Source organism: Polypterus senegalus, chromosome 6 (assembly GCF_016835505.1).
Source record: "Polypterus senegalus isolate Bchr_013 chromosome 6, ASM1683550v1, whole genome shotgun sequence".
In the NCBI taxonomy this organism is placed as follows: Eukaryota; Metazoa; Chordata; class Cladistia; order Polypteriformes; family Polypteridae; genus Polypterus; species Polypterus senegalus.
In genome coordinates, this window is record NC_053159.1 from 1,707,507 (window position 1) to 1,729,763 (window position 22,257).

General features: G+C 41.3%; 1 protein-coding gene across 1 annotated transcript in view; it reads right to left on the bottom strand.

Annotated features, from left to right (window-relative positions):
* Positions 1-22,257, bottom strand: part of slc49a4 (solute carrier family 49 member 4) — a 123,870-nt gene that overhangs the window by 83,551 nt on the left and 18,062 nt on the right. The window contains exon 2 of the mRNA XM_039755228.1: positions 12,392-12,485. Coding sequence (XP_039611162.1) covers positions 12,392-12,485 — 94 coding nt within the window. The remainder of the gene's footprint in view (positions 1-12,391; positions 12,486-22,257) is intronic.

Sequence of the window (22,257 nt, forward strand, 5' to 3'; positions counted from 1 at the left end):
ATCTTTGACTTTTACCACAGGTCTAAGGATAGCAGCTTTGTGTGTGGAATATTTAAGAGTACAAAGAAGAATATTACAACATAATTATTCACATAAGAGGAGGCATGGTGACTGGTCTGGACTGCTCCCTCATGGATGCACCGACCTGGGAGTTTACTTTGGTTTGTGTGCATTTTCTGTCCTGTGGTTGATTTTGTTAACCTCAATGATTATTTTTCACATTTATTGTTAAGATTTATTTATATTTTATTAATGACATACTGCTGCTGGCTCCTTCTGGCTTTCTAAGTCAGTCAAAAGAGAAGCCAGTTGTGGTGCTGTCGATAAAAGCAGAATTTCAGAACTACAGCAAGTCTCCACTCTGTCACAAGTTCTGCTTTAGGACAAGTGACAGCGATCTGTGGCGGATTCACATATGCGGATCTTCTCCTTACCATCGCTTGTATGACTTAGTACATCCTTTAGATGTTGGATAAAATGGTGACAGGAACAAAAGAAGGCAAGATATGGAGGACCGAGTTATGGCTAAACAGGATTGGTAATCGAATCGGGACAATCCCATTGGTCCATGAGGGGTGACAGGAAACCAAAAGGACTGGCATAAGTTTGGACTCTCTGTCCCCCCTATCTCTCCATCATCATCCAGAGACACGTCGTAGATAACAGAGCTTGCCAGGACAACATCCTCTTTGGACACTGCGGCTAATTTTCAGTAAGCTTTCTAAGACTGGTATCTTTTGACATTTCAATGAATACCACTCTGCCTATTTCTATACTTTGTCTTTGCAGTGTATATAGTGTGATGGATATCCAAGGAAATACAGGGCATCTGATGTTGGGAGATTGCCACTTTCTTTTCCTACTGGGTTGGCAGGCTGGACATCATGGGGAGAGTGAAGTATCGTTGACTGGAAAGTGCATTTAGCTTCCATGTGTCCAGGTTATCCTTAAGGCTCTAGGAGTGCCAGCCTTTAGCTGTGGATTAAATCTGGGGACACACACTGAAGCTAATGAGGTCCTATGTGGAGTGTTTGTGCCAAGTTTAGAGTGGGACTTGGAGCCTGGTGGGCACCTGTCATCACACAATAATACTGATACGCTGAGCGTTGTGAGCAGTTCAATACATAAAGTGTAATTCTCTTTGGGTATTTCTTGGATTACCACTTTTGGATCGTGGATTGGACGTGGTTAACTTTTAAAGGCAAATCCTGTTTTGTTCTTTTCGGCATTCAAAGAAAAAATAATAAAAACGCCTAAAGCTTAAAACATTTGTTAGCATTTTGTCATGCCAGAGCATCACATACTGCACATGAAAGTTGAACTCCTTCTCAGGAGGGGAGGCAACAGTTCTGGAGTGGACTATAACTAAATATTTCTGACAGTCTTAGTGGATACCAGTATAATGCATTTGATACACCTTCAAACTGAAACTTATTTTTAACAAATAACAAATGTATCACTGATTAATGTAATGATTAATGTGATTAAAACTGGATGTGCCTCTAGTACTCAACTACACTAAGTGGCAGCAGTAAATGTAATATTCAAATTGGGAGAAATATGCCATTGGGAAAATAGCAAATCAAATTAATCTTTTAAACAAGCCAAAGACATTAAACCAAAATTGAGGGAAATAAGCGAAGAAAGAAGGTAGGAAGTCAGTCATTTTTGCACTCGGGTGTCAACTTTTGACTCCACCTTTTGCTCCCATTTTTGTTCTTTCCCATTTATCGTTAGTTGTGCCTCTGTGTCCTTTTTTCCTTTCATTTTAACTCATTCATAAGGAAGGCAGAAGTTTTGAGGTTGGTAGTTTAGTTTCACCATGAAAGAAGCTTCGAGATAAGGTACGACATGCTACACGTGGATTAGCACCTCCATTGGACTCTGTACATGTGACAGTAGAGGCCCTATAAATCTATCACAGTGGTTCCATGATGACTGTCCCCAGAAAGCGGTGCATGTGATGTCACCAGAGCACCATTTAAGGGTCAGTGCACACATCCCTTAAGTATCTGAGATTAAAATAAAACCAGTGTTGGGAGTGGTGGTGATGCTACGACCTTCGATTTGTGTCAACAGATCGGTTTCATTTTTTGTAATGACCTTGGCTAAACTCTCTTCTCCAGGTCGTCTTCTTGTCCTTTTCATTAAAAACTTCACTGTCTTGTACATTGAGGGAAGCTGAAGAGCTGGCCTGGGCCGCAGTTCCTCACTGCCATTTTCTGCATAGCCCCCCTTCTCTTGAGCAGGTTGTCCCACATGCGAAGACAACAAACATATCGATTGAAAGGCTTGACTTCTAGTTAGACTGGGGTGTCAAACTGAAATCCTGGATGGCTACAGGATCTGTGAATTTTCTGAACTTGTAACCGATTACTGTTGCAAATGGGAGAGACTTCTTTTCAAAAAAAAATATTACAAAAGAAACAAGCGAAGGTCTGATGAATATTGATCTATTCTGGGCCATAAAAGAGTTGATGGTACACAGAAAACAGAACCTCAACAGTTTTGGCCAAGTCTGGTGTGGCAGAATGAGAGCACTAACCAGCCATACCAATCAATGCTGGGCCTCATTAACTCACTTCTCTTAACACAGCGCTGCTAGGGTCGGGTCCTCGGAGATCGGGACCTTCAGATAACGAATCAATGAGATAAAAGGTCATCCTTAATGGAGCTGCAGATTCCAAATCCTTTGTCAAATTGCTCTCTCAAAGATTCCCAGTCCCAAGTTTCCTGCTTCTGCTCTGAATTTTGTGACCATGAATTTTCTCTCTCATTTTACTTTACTACTTGTGTTTTGACCCTTTGTCTCCTCCTGGTCTGCTCTTTAAGCTCAGTCTGTGCGCAGACAGAACAGGGATTTTTTAAATTGTAACAATCAGTTTTTGTCACTTTATTTGTATTTATGTCTGTCCGTGGTGACATTTTGTTTTCTGTTGGTGTTGCCATTTTGCGGTTTAACTGTTTACGGCTATCCCAGGCAGAGGGGACTGGAAGAGGGTGACACATGATGTCACAGTCCCAAAATTATAAAGGTGCACTTGTGGGTTGTCCTATTATGGCTACAATGTAACAAAGCTTTCTAGTGTTCTCAGTCCTTTACTGTGCTCGTCCTTAGCGTTTCCAGATGATGTCAGTTCTGGAACTGGTCTCTTGGCTTCTTGACCACACTGAATCTCCTGGCTCCATCTGCTCTTGTCTGCCATTTATTCCTCCACAGGCAGAATACTTATCTTTAGTTTTGTATTTTGGATGTGTAACATATACGCAGTTTTTAAACATACAGACTTGAATTCCTATGTTTGTTTTATGTTTTGAATTGAAATATAAAGTCGTATTTATTACCGCCTTGAATTTAGTTATTTATGCAATATCATACTCATGACATCATGCAGCACTATCTATAAATATGGCAGAGACTACACATTCAGGTTATTCCTCGGAAAATACAAAAACGCTCATCACTACTGGTAGTGAGCTTCTAAAGAAGTAGGCCCCAGTGTCAGGTTACGAACGCTTTGCTCTTTGACTCTCAATCTTTGTCTTGCCTAATGGTTTTGGTTGCTCTGTTTCATTTTTTTTTTTTTTCATGGTATGTTTGACTCTTGATTTCATTTTTTGACTACAATAACCTTCAATATCTTGATTTTCATAACAGTGGTAAATTTAGTCAAATAAGAACATTGCCAAGAAAAGATTTAGCTTTGATTTTGTCAAGATTGGTTCGTTTTTATTTGTCTTTCTTTAAATATTATTAGCAGTGGTCTTTTGTTTGTTTGTAAAGGTTCTTTCTGCAGTGTCCCTACTGTTTTTATATTTTTTATATTATTCCTTGTTCCTTAATTCATCACTCACAATTATAAACTGATTTCATTAAATATCAATAGTAGTTTTTGGTTTAGGAATTGTTTTGGTCTTTCTGTAACTGCTGCTTTTAGCAGTTTCTTCATCTTTTTACAAAGGGTCTTTCTGTGGTGTCCTTTAAATATTAGGTTGACTATCCCTTATTCTGGCTAATTGTGCAACTAATAAATTAGTTTCATTAAAAATTACTGTTAGTTACTTTTTTTTTGTTGTTTTGGGTTGTGTTCCTGCAGTTTGGTCTTCCCATTTGGAGAAGGAACATCAAAACAGCATCAGCTGCAAACTTCAAAAAGACGTAGAAAATTAGCAAACATAACATATCCTCTGCTTTGTCGTTATGGGCATGCAGAACTTCATGAGGGTTTACGACTTATCTTTGAAGGCGCTGCACGCACATTTTGTCATTTTATTCAGCATTCATCTTCGGATCATTGACTTTCATTATAGAGGCTTTGGTCCTAATGTGCAAAATGCTAAAAATGAAACGCCTGACTGAAAAGCACAGAATCGTCTCATCCAAAGACATTTTTATGACAGTAAGAAAAATGGTAATAAAATCTTGATTTTTCAGGTGCGCTCTTTCTTTAAGTCACATAACCCTGTGCACATTGTATCAAAATTCCATCATTAGGAAACACTTTGGGTTTCTGTTGAAAGTTTCAGCAGGATTTAGGATTTCAGAGACCCGAATGAAGCCGCTGTCAGCTAACAATGCTCACAGCTTTATTACAGCTTTGTCTTCTCTGAAAACTCTGACACTGTTTCACAAGTACAGGTGGCCCTTCCACCAAGTACGCCAGAATTTTGCCAAAGACTGGACAATGTGTGATGGTCAGCATCAGAAGCGTCAGGACTTATTTTGGTGTAATTACACACTTTTTGATGTGTCACAGTGAGAAAGCATTTGCAACTCATAACTAAAATCTCAAATTATCAACTCTTCTGCCACCCTGTACTTTCTTCAGTTTACTCCTGATCAGGGTCACAGGGAACTGAAGCCTCTCCCAACAGCAATTGGCTCCAAAGTGGAAGCGGGAGCATTTCGACCAGGCTTATTTAGAGCTGTCAGTTAAGCTGAAGGGCCAGCCAGCCAGCCAGCATTATATGGAATGCCAGTGCTGAAAGGCAGTCACCCATCCATGGCGCACTATAGTAAATGACGCATATGTGAAATGGATGACAAGCTTATTACTAAGACAAAAAAAATGAAAACAGTTTCACAAGAAAATAACTTGTCATTGTTTCATGTTAACACATGCCTCCTATTTCAAGAAGCTTTAAGTGAAGATCTGGACTGCTTAAGATTAAGATTTGGACTGAAGACTCAAAATGCAGTGCCACGTCTGGTGTTCAACCAGCCAAGGTGGGCACACGTCACTCCTCAATGCAGATCACCCCACTGGCTTCCTGGAATGGCATGTGCTTACCCACAGAGAAGCCACCTCAATCGGTCTCTGGTTTGGTGAATTTCTGTCTAACTTTCTGTAACTTGCTTGTATTTTGTTTTGAGCTCCTCACTTGTGCTTGTCATTTGTGTTTCTGTTCCTAAACAGTCCCCCAGACAGATGTCTACTCTATTATTTTGCAAGTCGCTTTGGATAAAAGTGTCTACTAAGCTAATAAATTTAAATCTTGACCCCTTGTCATGAATAGGAATGTTTTAAAAATGTTCTCTGAAATTACTCCACGCTATTTTTCTGCAGTTTTTTTCTTTTTAGTAGTTTCCAAGTGGAATCTGAAATCGGTTTTAAAATGTTCATTAAAATATTTTAAGTCTTGTTGTGCTGCCATTTTGTTTTCCTTTTGTCCTGCCATCTTTTTGAATTGTTTTGTGGTTGCTATGCTCATTGCTACCGCAAGACAATAGCAGGTTGCGACATATTATTACTTACTGATATGTGGATCACTGCTCACTCCGCTCTGCCTATTAATACGGATCAGTGCAGCCATGAAAACAGTCAAGATCAAATCCTTACCACTGTGATCGCAAACACTCCATGTTTCCAGCTGTCCAGCCACACAAATGATCTCAAAAGTGTGGATAATGATTGACTAATCCTCATATTTTCACTTCGGTTAACATTTGGAGCTTCTGCCTGTTAAAAAGGTTTTGAATTCATGTTTCCACCGTCCAGTCCTGTCAAAATTATAAGAGACTTTTTCATGTAGTGTTGCCGCTCTATGGTGCCATGACGGGTGAGCAGGATGACCTTACTTTGAAATAGGTGTGCATAAAAAAGGCACACAAGGGAGGCTTCAGGCCAATGACATCCGGATTCAAAAGTGGTTTGCTTTGCAAAGAAGCAAGCAAACCACCCTAAAAATACTCCGTCAAGTGCATGAGGTGAGGAGAAGGTTAAACATCACATTGGAATTCAGCCTGAGGAGTCCATTTGACAATGGAAGAAAAATCAGAAAGTCTCCAGAAACACGAAGAGAGCCGTCAGCAATGAAACGAAAACACAAGAAAAAAAGAACACTGCGGCAAACTCACATAAGGAATCCAGATACTGGGTCAGAAAACCAACAACACCACAGCCACTTTGCTTTGAAGCAGCAGGTGACAGCGTGAAGCGATGTCTCAGGTTTCACTCATTCTGGTATTTGTTTCAATTCACTCATATCTGATGAGAACAGTAGAGGGCGCTCACCAGCTTCCCTCACACCCACCTCATACCCAAAGGAGGCCACCTGTACTGAAAAATTGAATAACAGACATACGGAACACAATTTCTGCCCCATATTATCTTTTCAGCAGGTTGTATTTGATTTCCCATTCTAGTTATTGCTAGTTATGCCTGCTTGTAGCTACACACGCAAACACAAATAAGAATCCAAATATACGTACTAGTGAAGATGTGCTGCTGGCGTCAACAGGACTGACACTCCACACAGCCCTTTGCACAGAAACCACAGTGCTGCACTTTGACCTCATCACAACTCGTGTGCACTAAACGTCTCAGAAGAATTCCTAGGAGGAATCTTCAGAAGGGGCTTCCATTCTGGACCTTCACCCTAATTCAAACTCCATCTGTTGAAAAATGCCAGCATCCTCCTTCATAGCTACAGACCTCTTCAAAGCTCTTCATGTAGAGGAAGTCCTCAAGGTGACCTACCCGAGTGACTTCTCTCACTCATGGCTGTGTCAGGGAGCCACTTACTGGTGCATTAGCAGGTCTCACAGCACCACCAAGAGGCATTCAAGGACACTGAAATGGTCTTCTGATGGTTTTCTCAAATCCATTTCTTTCAAAGTTTTGATCCCAGAGTTCTTTTCTTTCAGGTTCTTTCTGCTCATTCCTTCATTGAGGTGGACTGGAATTAGTGGAACATCTGGGACTTCACAGAAGTGGACGCAACAGACGTCATAATGTGCCGTAGTAAAGCCATTTTTGTGAAATTAACTTATTTGTGTCAGTTATGGAATTAATGAGTTTTTTTTTTATTTTACTTTGGATTACTTTGAGCATTTTTAAACGTATTTCTTAACACTGACTGACTGCGATCTGTGAATTCATTTTTTATATAACAATGAAAAACGCACACACGACTTTAACGATATTACTAGGTAGGCTCTGTATATTAACTTTGTTACTTTTTTTATATATATATATATATATATATATATATATATATATATACACACACACATACATATATATATGCACAACTTTTTTCTCATTTTGGTTCTGTACATTACCACAACAATTAAATTAAATATATATATACACATACATACATACATTTTATCTTTATAATGCACATAGAGAGAGAGACTTGGTAAGAATAAAACTCTTAGAAGCGGGTTGTGTTGTGTAGCCCAGCACAGCTCACAATGTTCCTCGTTTCTCCTGAGACTGTGAGTCACAAATTGAATCTTTCCGAATAAAGTAAGTTCTTTTTCTGTGCCTGCACACTTTCACTGGCGGCTTGCCTAACAAATGAAAGACACTGCTGCAGTTAGTTTCACAAGGAGGATGAATTTCACAACAGAGTGACAGCTTACCCACAGAGAAGGGGAACAAGAGAAGCGCCTCGAGCAATCTGCTAGCACTCGTCTTTGAACAATCTGCCAGTAAAGTGAGACATTCAGCAGTACGCCTAGGAGTGGGGATATTCAACTGTTGATGCACTTTTAGTACAAAATATGCTTTTTCTTTAGGATCAGAAAAAAAAGAAAGTATGTGAAAATGACTAAGCTTTGATTAAATACCAACTAAAAATAATTTGAAGAACAAAGGCATCACACACTGATCCCAATGCCCAAACAAACCTGAGCATTTTTTGAGTCAAATGTATCATCACATGTAATATGAAAGAAATTAAAAAAAAAAAAAACAAATGCTTTGAGGGAGTCGCTGCACCACAAGGACGAGAAGGATGAGAAAACAGAGACAGTTACTAACGCAATCCATTTTTTCCACCCTAGTATGGAAGATCAAACTATCCCCGATGTCATCACTCCTGGGTGGCCACTAACTCTGTCCCCTCTGGTCTGATAGAATCAAAAAACAACAACAATGAGAAGTATGCCATCATTTGACAGACCACCTTCCACTCAGAAGCAGCTCTCTTGCGACACACAATATTGTGCTTATCTTGTGCACATTTTTTCACTGTTGCTTTCCGCTATTAAACAGTGTTTCCCCCCGGGAACCCAAAACTCTGATGTGTTTGCTTCTCTCTTATTTACAACAAATTCACAATTCCAAACCTGTAAATGTGACAAGGCCCTACAGATGTCTCTTTTTATTTTGAACTACTTGTATTCTGAGATAAGAATATTATAAGATAAAGCTGTTTTGAAAAGTACAGAGCTACAGGCCCAACACGGCTGGACATTTTTTGTTGCTCCAAATATTGTCAAGATTTACAGGCAGAATCCTATTCCACTTGTACTGTTTTTAACCTTAGCAATATATAGAAATACTTTTTAACAAATACGTACAAATGTTTACCCTTAGGCAACTTTCATCTGTGCATCTACCCTACTTACCATCTTTATTGCATTTCCAACACTTCCGCCACGCCACCTCGCAGTTTCTGTTTGCTTGAAGGGTTGCTCTTTTTTCCTTAGTGTCCTCATGTCTTGTACGTAGTGTCCGCATTGCCTGCTACTATAAGAGATGCCCCTTTGGTCTCAACTTTCAAATCCCGGGTGAAGACTCACTACTTCAGTTTACCTTATCCTGACTAGAGCTGCCGATTAACAGTTCAGGCTGCATCTCTGTTGTTGGTCATTAGCACTAAAACAGAAGTAATAAGATTTATGATCTAATTTGTTACTAACCCTCACCTATTCTGTTTCTCTTCTCGGTACTCACATGTGCCACTTGGCCCTACTGCCAAGTTGTTTGCCTGCCTAAGGTAATGTCATCTCTGATGGAGGATCGCAGGAATTGTTGGGTAGAGGGGTCCTTTCATCGGATTGGCTGGCCCAGCGCTGTTTCAGCTGTGGAATGGTCAATAGTGGGGAAGCAGCTTGGTGGCCGAGGTCTCCAGGACTCTGAACGAATCCAAATCCTATTATGTGATATCGTCTGTTGAATTGTAATATTACTATTGTATTGTATAGAGGATTACTTGTGTTATGTGTATTGTGTTGTATTTACCCCCTTTTTTTGACACCCACTGCATGCCCAACCCACCTGGAAAAGGGTCTCTCTTTGAATTGCCTTTCCCAAGGTTTCTTCCATTTTTGTTATTGGGAGTTTTTTCTTGTCTTCTTAGAGAGTCAAGGCTGGGGGTTGTCAAACGACAGGGCCTGTTAAAGCCCATTGCGGCACTTCTTGTGATTTTTGGCTCTACAAAAACAAATTGTACTGTATTGTATTGTATGTCCGGTGGCGCAGTGGGTAGCGCTGCTGCCTCGCAGTTAGGAGACCTGTGGGTTCGCTTCCCGGGTCCTCCCTGCGTGGAGTTTGGATGTTCTCCCCGTGTCTGCTGGGTTTCCTCCGGGTACTCCGGTTTCCTCCCACAGTCCAAAGACATGCAGGTTAGGTGTATTGCCGATTCTAAATTGTCCCTAGTGTGTGCGTATGCGTGCGTGTGTGTGTGTGTGTGCTGGCGCCCTGCCCGGGGTTTGTTTCCTGCCTTGCGCCCTGTGTTGGCTGGGTTTGGCTCCAGCAGACCCCCGTGACCCTGTAATTAGGATATAGTGGGTTGGATAATGGATGGAAGGATGCATGTCCTTCATATAACAATGACACCATAACGGGACAGTCTTGCAGAAGTGACCGCACATGTGCGTTACTGAGTATCAACATCGGCTCGTACCCTTCTTTATGTTGTTTTTGAACATCACAATAACATAACATTCTCAAATCGACTTAATTCAATTCAAGGTTGAGTTGTGGAATAAATAAGTATATGTGCATGGCTGCATGGAAGGACATGGGTCTGGAGTTCAAAACAGGAAGAAATGCTTTTACTTTTACTTTAAATTCTTTTAATTGGTAATGTCGATTGGCAAGGTTTTCTTCCTCTTATTAGTAGACACTTCTTCATTGCTATAGACTAGCCTCCAAGTTAGATACCACTGGTTTCGACAGTGCTGTAAACTGAAGGCCCTATCATATTACATGACTTTTCAAGTGATTTTTGTTTAGTTGCCATCTGCAGAGAATCGGTCCGTCCAGCCAGCGACTGATCAGGTTTAAAAAAAAGGAAAATGAAATCCACTGATTCAATGTCATGCAACCTTAAACTGTGTAAACTACCACACTTTTTTTGTCAGGCACATTAGCAGTAGTAGAAGTACAATGGCAATCGGATATTTGCAGGAAAGCTGTAGAAATGGTCATAAAAAGAAGCCAGTAGCAAGGCAGACACAACTTGGCCAGCTTACAAAATAACAACAAGAAGGTGAACATCAAAAGATGATATCCACATCAGTTTTCCATCTCCCACAGGTACACGTCATATCTTCTGGAGTACAAAATCCATCATGTTATGTCAGGCGTAGAATATTCCTGCTGCTTATTTCTCAGGGCAGTATCTGTGGCAGTGCCCTGAAGCTTCCCAGTCCCACGCCTCAATAACCTACAGTGAAATTGCATTTCAAGATGTCTCCGCTGTCCTCTATTTATTAGCAAAAAACAAGCAGAGGAGAGAAAGCACAGAGCAGGACCAACAGATCTGGTAGGAAGACATTCTGAAGGAAGAGAGTCTGCTGCTTAATTGAGATGCCACCGTCTAGCTTTAGGACAGATGATCGGCACAGAACTTTGGATGCTGCCAAGAACAGTACGTTCCATTTTCCGACTGAATATTTTATTGCCACAATGAAAGGACTAGAAAGATGATTACACTGTGCTTGAATTATTTGGAAGGGAATTTCTAATTGCTGAGTCTGATTACATTTTCTTCAAGGCTCTCTAAGAGAGTTTACAGTAACAACACACACCTGTGCAAATATTTCGGGCAAAGTTAAATCAATTTACTTTATTTATTCACGAGGATGGAAGGATTCTGCCGTCAGATCAGACAGCCCAGAAGAGACTTGTACTGCAGAGTAGCTAGGAGTGGGTGGGCGGCCAGGAGGCCGAGGTCACCAGGACTGTGCCTGTGCCTTTGATTTTCTCTGATCTGACTGACCGTGGACCCTCCAGAGGTTTATTTTCACCACTAGGTTTTGTTTTCCTCTCCTCTGTAGTCTACTGGCCGTACTTTAACAATTCATTTATAGACATCCATCCACCGAACACAGGGTCACGGGGGTCTGCTGGAGCCAATCCCAGCCAACACAGGGCACAAGGCAGGAACCAATCCTGGGCAGGGTGCCAACCCACCGCAGGACCAGACAGACATTGCTGGGCTTAATACCCAAATTTCCCTGAGGGGATGAATAAAGTATTTATCTATTTATATGAATCAGTTTCAAACAAATTAGTTTTCCTGCCTAAACAAATCTGCATTTTTATGTGCATTCATTATGGAATTAGTTGCTAGTAAAGTTTATATAAATGCTTCCGGAAAAATCAGTACATAAATAGGAAATGCAAATCACATGGGACTGACTTATTGAAATGAAGAGAAAACTCTTGACCTTTGAATGAGGGGAAGCGGCAGATCTTTAATTTAAGAAGTCAGTCCCATGTGATCTGTGTTTCCTGATTTGCACTGATTTTTCCAGAAGCGTTTAACAACACGTTAACAAAAAATCACGTTTGTGTTTTGGATATTGTGAGCGGACGACTGGACAACTGACATGTGACACACATAATCATCCCAAACATTTTCGTGTTGTTTGCCATTGTATAACATTGGTCACCTTTGGCTTGTATTGGATCAAACTTTACCTTCATTCTCCATGAAAATGTGAGATTCAAAAGTTTCCTCAGTCATCACTACAAAACACACACACAAATACCATTTTGGGAGGAGGATTCCTTTAAACAAAATCTGCATACAATTTGGGAGCTGAAAGCATTTTTTTTTTTCGGGTCGTGTTTTAGACATCCAGTAAGGGCAAAGCAAGAGGAACAATAAAAAGGAACAAAGGAGAAGGTGAAAAGCGGCTACTCACCATTTCTTGACTACAACATCAGCGAGTGGTAAACTGCGCAGCCCCGTCCCAAGGACCATAAAGAAGGCAGACAGCAGCATCGTGACCCGCAGTCCTGTGAAATTAAAGAGGAAGGTTTTTGTTAATCCACACAGGCATTGACCGTCTGGGACTGAACCAGAATATTTGTATGAGGTTTGTGGGGCACATTGCTTGTATTATTTCTCTTTTTTATTGGATTATAAATGACAAGTCAGTCAGACATATAACACGATATCTTATTCAAATCACATCAGATGTTCCCGCGTCTTAGCGCTCTAAAAGGAACAGATGCTCACCGTGTTTATTGTGGTAATTTAATCATCTCTGTACTGGCTAGGAATTAATTTTAATATTCATGATAAATGTTATCTGGATGGACTGGAAAGCAGCTTTGTTTTTGTCATGATGCTTAAGAAACACAGAGGAAAAAGTAAAAAGTTATTTTATTTTACAAAGTACACCACTTTCTTCTTGAAGTGTTAGGCCTAAAACACAGTTGGACAAATGGCAGCATATTTTGTTTTTAAGGTCAATTTTAGAACCTGCAATGTAAACGTAAACAGTATAAATGGGCAGCACTTCTTCCAGTTGGCACCATGGCAGTTCTTGTGCTCGTTGTGAATGAAACGGCTATGGTGAGATGTCCCTCTGTGGGGCCCATGACACTGCTGAACAGATGACCCTCGCCGTGCCCGCGTCTCCTATGATCCCACAGTAGGAAAGTGACGATAAGGATTGCGATTACTAATTCTGCAGGTGTATTTGTTTTATGAAAAATGAAGCTGTACAAATGAAAGTTTCAAGCAAAGACTTTACTGTGCCTGATGTTAATCAAAGCAGCATGGCTGTCCCATATAAACTGAAACTGAAAAACTCCTAAGCGTGAGGTTTCTGGCTCCACAAAAAACCAAAACAGGTGAAGCCTTCAAAAAGGCCCACAAAAACAGTGCCGGGTCCTCACTGTCCTGCTGCTATACAGGTGTGTCACTCAGGGATGCCAGACCCTAGGAAACGTAGGGACTTCAGGACAGACCAGGCCCAAGAAATGGAGGATTAAAAAAAATAAATAATAATTGTCAGAACATCACTGGAGTCCTCGGCTGCTGAATCTTTTAATGGCAATAACAGACAGAGAGATGGATACGCCGATAAATGAATAGACAGACAGAAGACGTCAAGAGATACTTTACTCCCACAGCCCATAACACACAAGCAATGAAACTGTAGCCATGAGCCCCCCAATGTTTCTGCCACTGCTATAATTAAACTAGAAGTAACACGTGCACTCTGTCAGTTGCTCAATGACACATGAAGTTACTCCTCGTGTGATGAAAATATATTCTATTTTATATTTGCTTGTTTAAACTCCACAGCTCCTTTAAAGCTCATATTTCTTGAGCTCAGCAAGTTGCCAGTGTCCCTTGTTTGATATTTGTGCTTGACAGCATGAGGTGCCCCGTGTCCTTTGAGCCCCAGCATGACTTTAAGGCCTGGACAACCCAGAAGTGAGTGAAATACACACAGACACGTGTTGAGGTGCAAACAAAAGCTGTCCTTTACTGCAAAAAAGACACTAATGATAAATACGTGTCATGCAAGTAAGTGACGCAGTCAAATCCAGCAAAGACATGCAAAAATACTAAAGCAAAAGGGGCCAAATAAAGGCGATTTACAACGTCTGCACCTCCTGGAGCGCTACAGTAAAAATAAACAAGAGCAAAAAGGTTTCTTCCTCCAACGAACAGTAGATCCTGGAAGTTCTCCCAAAGAAGTAGAGAAAGAATCAAAAACCAAAAGAATATGAAAAGTGCAGACAGTGCACCCACCACCGTGTCTCTGTACATTTCTGATACTTTATTTATGTGTGTTATACTTTGCTTTTCATTTTTTTTTTTTTGTGTATATGAGCTGCCTGTTATGTTCCAAGTGTTCTGTGGGTGGTCCCCCAAGAGGAGAGGCCACCTGCCAATCACCACCAGGACTTGCCCGCCACCTCCTCACACAGTTCCTGGCGGTTCCTTGTGATTACGCTGGGCAGTTGGTGAGTGCACTTGTGTTTACTGTCAACTTTTGGATTTCTGATTTTTTGACGTTCCTTCGTTCCTGGCTTTGTTTGCAATTCCATTTTGCCCTTTGTGCTCCACAGAGCTTTAGTGTGTTTGGAATACTTTATGTGAAGAATAAATCTTTAATTTTATAAAGATTTGGTGCATGCCCATATTACTAGCCAGGGTTTGACAATGGTATTCCCCTCTAGCAGGTATTATTGGGACTGTTTAGTGCTTGGGACTCCTAGTTCACAACACCCACGATTGCCTCCACTCTACTAATAAATTGGAGGTTTACACAAAAGCCTCTCACGATCCTTCCTGCTCTCCAAGAGGTCAACAGGTCAGATCAGCCCAAGACACGACCCCTAGCATCTATGCCAAGTGTCTTATATCGCAGTGGAGTTTCACCAACCATTCCCTGTGAATGACTTCAGGAACCCATTCAATGATTTGTACATACAGCGCCGCCAGCTAGCTGGCATCCTTCTTACAATTGAAACGCACTATATTAATTCACACCTCCTTGTGCACGTGCAGCTAATCTGTGCGCCACTGCTGCTGCAGCTCTCTACACGTGTGCCAGCACCTTACACGTGCCCTGCTCCATGATGGCAGACAACTGACAGGATGGTGGTCTTGTATGCCCAGGCACATGTCAATATCTTGTAGAGCCTTGCATCGATCAATAAGCTCGCACTGCATCTATTGTGTATTACTTATTTATTATTCTTACTCAATTCAATTTGCTTTTCTTGTAACTATTTCTTTGGCGTCTAGTAAAGCACTTTTAGCTTTTTTTTTAACATTATTATAGAAATAATGTTACTGTTGTTGTTGTATCTCCGGGCAGGACACTCTACAAACTGTAACCAATTCTGAATGCTGCCACGGAGAAGCTTTGCTGAAGTGCATCTCTGAGCACCGTCCCCATTACTAAAGGAAAGAAAAGTCTACCGTTATTTAATCCCAAAATGCTAAAGCTGTAAATAGTTAATGTCTGGAAACTGTACAAAAAAGCGTCAAGTCTGTGATGCGGCCCGTCACACAACACATACTGCCCAGGTCAGCAGTGGAGCGAGTCTCTTACCGAGTCCATCACTCTGCTCCAATTTCTGTCCACTTTTACTGGTGAGGGTTTAGCCAATTTACTTCAAAATCTCTTTTGCGAATGTCTGTGTAGCATACAAATAAATTCAATACAATCACGACTTCAGATAATAAGGCAAACAAAGCAGAAATCTTCATATGACTGTGGGGAAAGCAAATCACATCAGAGTTGAGTGCCATAATGAATTTTGTGTGCCGGTTACTGTAGTGTCTGACCATCACTTGCACCATCTTTAAGAAGCTAAGATGAAGATTTCCGCAGTGCTTAAAATAACTTGTGAAAAATACAAGCTGATAAAAAGAGCGCTTGGTGACAGGCCAGGAAACACCTGCCATTCAGATCAGAATCACCGAGGAGGCTCCCTCACAAATGAACGGAGTCTGCGCTTTGCTCTTTGTCATTGTGTAAACATCATTTTATTTGAAGTCAAGCTAAAGCAGAGATAAGAGCTTTTCAAAGACATTAGAAAGTAAGATTGAAGTGATTAAAAGATAAATAAAGAAATCAGCTCCTTGACCTGCAACTTCAAACCCACTTCCTTCTTTTAGCCCTGTGAAAACTGACATTACTTTAAACCCTTCTGATCTGAGCTTAGCATTTCACAAGGCTGCTGCCATACCCTCAGAATTGATCACCAAGTCGCCACTCTCAGCCACTGGGTATTGGACTTCCTACCTGGTAAACCCCAACTTGTGTAGACTACCAGCATCACTTCCTCGGCAGAAGTCCCGCAGTCCCCCATGTGGCTGTAAATTGGGGGACCATTCATCTGTCTGTCTGTCTGTCTGTCTATCCATCTTTCAAACCCACACGCTCTGGAGCTTATCCCAGCAATCACAGGGCGCAAGGCCCAAACAATCCCTGGATGGGATGTCAATCCATTGCAGGGTGAACACACACACGGGTCAATTTAGCATAACCAGTCTACCTCACCTGCATGTCTTTGGACTGTGGGAACAAACTCACGTGGACAAGAGGAGAACATGCTGTGACTATAGATGGCGCTATACCAGCGCTTAACCCGACACAGACAGACAGGGAGGCACACCACTAAAATAAAGTGCTTTGATTTTTTCTTCCCCGTCCCCACAACACAGTCCAAAGCACAACACTGCAAACAATACTTTCCTTTCTTCACCGCTCCTCTCCGGAAAGCTTAGTCCCTCACATCCCGACTCTGGCTGCTGGCTCCTTTTATAACCCACCTGGAAGTTCTCCAGGTGTTTGATGACGTATTTCTGGCTGCACTTCCAGGCGTGGTGAAAGGACTACCCACACGGGTTCAGGAACAACTGCAACACCCCCTGGTGGCACCCCTGGATCCCAATAGGGTTGTAGGGAAGTCCATCTCTCATGGAGTCCCGTGGGAATCTGAGGCACCACTGCCACCCACGGGGGGCTACCATCTAGCGTCCTGGGGGAGGTACTGTTCTGACCAGGCTTGCTCCCCTGGTCCATGCAGTGAAGAGGCGTCCCGCCCAGAAAAGGACCCCGGCTGCCAGTGACAATGCAAACTCACACAAGGAACACCCGGGCCTCGAACCCCAGTCTCCTCCAACCAGCTTTTGTTTTTAAATGGACTCCTAGCCTAATTAATTAAACTGCTATTTCTATATCTTGGGGTCAATACAGAAATTAGAAAGCTAAGTTTATCACATTCTTCTTTGAATGTACCGATCATGTATGGATGTTATGTGGGGGATAAGTTTAGTGGGCTTATTGTTTAACTTGGTTGTTAAGATTTTCCTTCTGCTATTCCAGGATCTTTGTCTCCAAGCCATTAGCTCCTGCTTTCCAACACATGCTAAGGCTGGGATGGAGGATCTGCCCTGACTGTTTGGACAGTTTACCGCAAATTCTTTCAGGTAACATCGACAAACTGTCCACTGTGGCTTCAAAGGAAACAGGACAAAATAAAGTGTTGGGGTCCACAATGGGGGGTCCCCATTTCATAGACGCGATGACAGTAAACTGAAGGGGAAAAGAAAAAGGAATCAACAAAACAAAGCTGTGCAGGATCATTTCAGCAGGTGGGATCCAGGTGGTCTTTTGGCTTTGAACCCCTGCAGATTTAGATTTTGTTCTTCTCCAGTATTGTGCCCCTGACATGTTTTTTTGGGCCTATAGCATCAGACTTTTTCTATGGCTTCTTTATTTGGGTTATGTAAGTGTGTATGATTAATTCTCACCTACTATTTTTTGCATCATGCATGTCATTTATTTATTTTTATTTTTCCTGCAACTATTTCTTTGACATCTTGTAAAGCACTTTGGGCTGTATTCGATGTTTGAAAAAAGTGCTATAAAAATGTCGTGCTCGTATTTTAGTCTTCCGGTTATGAACTTTGCTTGCCTCTCTACTGTGTCTTATCTTCTAATTTTTGCTGTTTTTTACACATTAGGGTCAGGCTACCTGGGGTGAGGCTGATCAGCGAGGTCCTGGTCATTTTGACCATTGTGTTCTGCTTCACAACAGCATGCTGTTTCCATGTGCTTTGTAATGGAGCCTTAGATTACAGAAACGATCAGTTTACTGCGGTGGTCCTAATAATCAGACCCTTTCACCAGTGGAATGATATGGAATTATTTTGTCTTTTTTATGTACTACTGTCTGTCAGGCCTCATCGAGGTGTCCCTCCCTGGTCACTCCTCTGACACGCTGACGCTGTCTACATCGACTACGCCAGTCACATGACAGGAGGAGACATCTCTGCTATCATGTGACTGCCACATTGCACTGTCAAAGACAGGCAGGTAGCAGAAGGTTGCCACGAATGGAGTCAAGTCAACGCACTCCCCGATTGGAAAATATACTGTTTAATAATCCAGGTATTAAACTTGCTAGGACGTTTTGAGCTAATATCTGCATTTTACTTTTCAGGGTGGTCAAGGGGTGTCCAAGACCAGTGTATGGAAAGAGCCAGTCCTGGAGGGGCACATGAACTGCACACTTACACTTGGTCAATCAACCAAACAGCGTTTTCTAGGACTGTGTGAGGTGATTCAAGCAAAGACTGGGAAGCAAATGCCACACTGGCACGAGCATAAATCACACTGACGGATGGCACCTTGAAAGGTTAATACGGGAGATGATGATATAATGGCCCCCTTTAAGAGACACGTCTCTAACTGAACAGTACTTTAAAGGCACCAAACATTTATGGCAATGATGCTGCTTGAATCACACCAATTACTAAAGCAAGCGAGCAAGCCACGTCAACTTTAGCGAAAGGCCTGAACCAGACAATCTGATTCAACGGGTCCTCAGAGCGCCTGAGAGACTAAAGCTCAGCACAAGTCCATAATGAGGGTAGCACAGGTACTCTGAAGCCCGTCACAGACTCATCCTTAAACTCGGTACAGCTGCGCACACAATTGAACTTTGATATACTATTTATGCTTCAGTGGGAGCCTTCTGCTGAACAATACAGAATTAATGTTTAATATTTTTCCATTAATTCGAGACCATAGACCTGACAAATTCCTTCTTACAAACCAGGCCATTAATCTGTTCCATTTCATTGACTGCAGCACATTAGCAGCAGACCGTCCTCCCGCTGAAGGATGCACTACAGGCCGAGGCTTGATGTGACCTCTCCTGCGTTATTGAAAATAAAAGTACAAATATTTTGAGCAGGGCAGGACGCAGATCTGCCCTTGGAAAAAAAAAGTAATGGAGTCAGTTCTGCTTAGTAATGTTACTGCTGTTTGTAGCAAAGGAAAATCTCATTTGAAGAAAATATTAGGAGTGCCTCAGATTAGCTCTGTGTACTAAGACACTCAAATTAAAGATAGCAAAAAGAAATATCTAGACTATATATTTTATCAAGTGCTCTTTATTCTATTTCAAGAATTATTAGGTTTTGTGTTTTGCCTCATATGAACCAGAATGTGAAGCAAAACCTTTTCAAAAGCAAAGAATACAGAATGACAGAAATGTCAAGGTACAGTATGGTGGCAATGGAGTGAAAGCAATCAGAAACCCCAGCGAGATCTGGAAAAACTCCAAGATGGCTACAGCTTAGCCTACTCTGTCCTTATTACAAGCGGGCATTTGTCAAACATAAGGAAAGGCTTGAAATGGAGGTGACCATAAGAAGTAAAATTAGAACAACCTAAACCCCAACCTCAGAAACAGTACCCAAAAGTCAAAGTCGCAATGCCAAAGAAACAGACACCGACTGCCAATCAAACGCATATCAAGTTTAGTTTTATCCACAAACTTGGATACTAGGAAGTGAATTTTGTTGACCTTTAACCCATTTCACGATGAGGCACAGGTCATGACCTCCAAAACCACGTCCCCTAATCAGGGGTCATCACATTACAATGACGAAGCCACAAAATGGCGGGTCTGAGGAAAAAATCTAAAAATGTGTAACTTACTTAAAATAGCATCCTAACTACAAAAAAAAAAAATCAAGCAAGAAACAAATTCTGCACTTAAAAAAACTAAATAAAGAAATAAGAATTAACAGAAAGAACTCAGAAATAAGTTCAAAAAGATAACCAATTCAGATCATAACAAGCCGAGGTTGAATTTCAGTACTGGAGGGCAGGTATCCACCTAGTTTATAAAAACGACAAAAATGTAACCCAGCCACAGGGGATGCACAAGCCAGTGTGCTTCTTCGTGGTGGTCCCAAGCCCGGATAAATGGCGAGGGTTACGTCAGGAAGGGCATTCGGTGTAAAATTTTGCCAAATCAGTATGCAGACAACAATTTTGGATGATCCGCTGTGGCAACTCCTAACAGGAGCAGCTGAAAGAAGAAGAAGACAAAAGTGTAATATTGTTATGAATGGCATCTTCTTTCAAATTTTCATTTATTTTCCGGTGGATTTTTGGGATGCTGTTTGCACCCGTTTCAGGTTTTTTCCCCTTACAGAATTAATTTATATTGTTATTTATGTATTACCATGTGCCATTTTAAAATTGGAATTTATTCACTTATTTATTTTTTAATGTTTAAGAATATTAGCTTCTGTTTTAGGTCACCAAGTTTTGGTTAGTGATTCTGTCTCTGATGACACATTGGTTGGACTTTCGGCTTTCACTCCGACTTGTTTCTGACCTGTCAGGCCTTACCATCCAAGAAACACTCGGTCTCACCTCGAGGTGCAGTAACCATTTATTTGTCAGTGACCAGAGAGGACATTTGTACATGCTGTAAAAAGGAGACACAACAAAGTGAAAGAGTTGATGGACCACCATGGTGACCCCGTATCATTTGAAGGAATGCACAATAATGCAGCGCGCTATCATTTGTGAAGTCGTCTTTCCAGACGCCAAGTTCAAAACAAAAATGACAACAAGATGGCCAGTTCTCAGTTATATAGTCACTTGGCAGGAAGAGGAGGGTCCAGAAGGGCTGAAAATGGAAGTGTTGTCAGGGGTGGAGTGGCTGTCAGTCATCCATTCTGCTGAGGGAGGAAGACAGAAGGCGTTAGCATGCAGTGCCATCCTCTGGTTTGGCAGGTAATTACCATCACCAGAGCCATTAACCGATCTCTTGGTGGTACATGATGGTCACAACTTTCTTTATACCTCGTATGTTAAAATTCCCTCCAGCCAATAACCTCTTCATTTGATGTTTCACTGGGTGTAAACTCCTCTGTCTGTCACACATGAAATTCAAGTGGCGACAAGGGAGTTAAGCAACAAAGTGGAGATTGTCTTCTGGGAAAAGAAAACCAGTAGCCACCATCCTTACAGAAATATGCCATATTATTTTATATGTTCTTTACATCACTACTTTGTAATGGTGGCTGACAAAAATTTTTGATCTCAACTTTTCAAACAAAACCGGGGTCCTGATTCCCTGTGGTCATAAAAGATCCATTGTGGAGAGTAGGGCGTATCTCGATGTCCTGGCTAAAATGCCCACCACGGCCTAGGCATTCTGGCCCCTAATTATCCCCTGTCTCTACTTAGCGGTCTCTCTCTCACCACTTTAACACCTAACAGCTGATGTGTGGTGGGCATACTGATGTAAAAATGGCTACCGCCACATCATCCAGCTGGATGCTACACATCAGAGGCTCTTGCGAGAGAATAATTTAGGTGTAACAATAGAATTCAAATGTAACCGTATTTTTGTTTGCAGAGTGTACATTGAAATATAAGAAATGGTTTAGGAAAAATACTGAGATGGTCAAGTAAAGAAAGTTCCAGAAGAAAGGCTGATGTTATATACAAAAAGTACTGAAGGATGACTAAGAAGACATTAGGCGTCCTACACAATCAGAATGGACACTTGTTATATGCACAGACATTATAAGGGTGGTGGCTCAACTCAAAGGTATAAGAAGAACCAGAAAATTAACAAGATTGACTTGTATTGTATATGTCATTTGAGTATAAGCTATTGAGTGACACTGTTCTGTAAATTCATTTGCTTATAAAACAGACCTCTACCCTTTCATATTTTGGCCATTCTAACCGGGCTGTAACAGACTGCTTATGAGAATGCGCCCTCTTCTTGAAGTGACATTAAAAGACGTACAGAACGGTTCTTCTCCTGCCAGGTTTCTAGTAGTTGGAGGTACTAAATTTAAGATTCGATTAATATATCTAAATTTAATCTCTTCCACACTCTCCACACAATGAAGCTGTTTCAGTAGTGAGAAAAGACCTATATAAATGTAAATAACAATAATAATAATAATAATAATAATAATAATTAT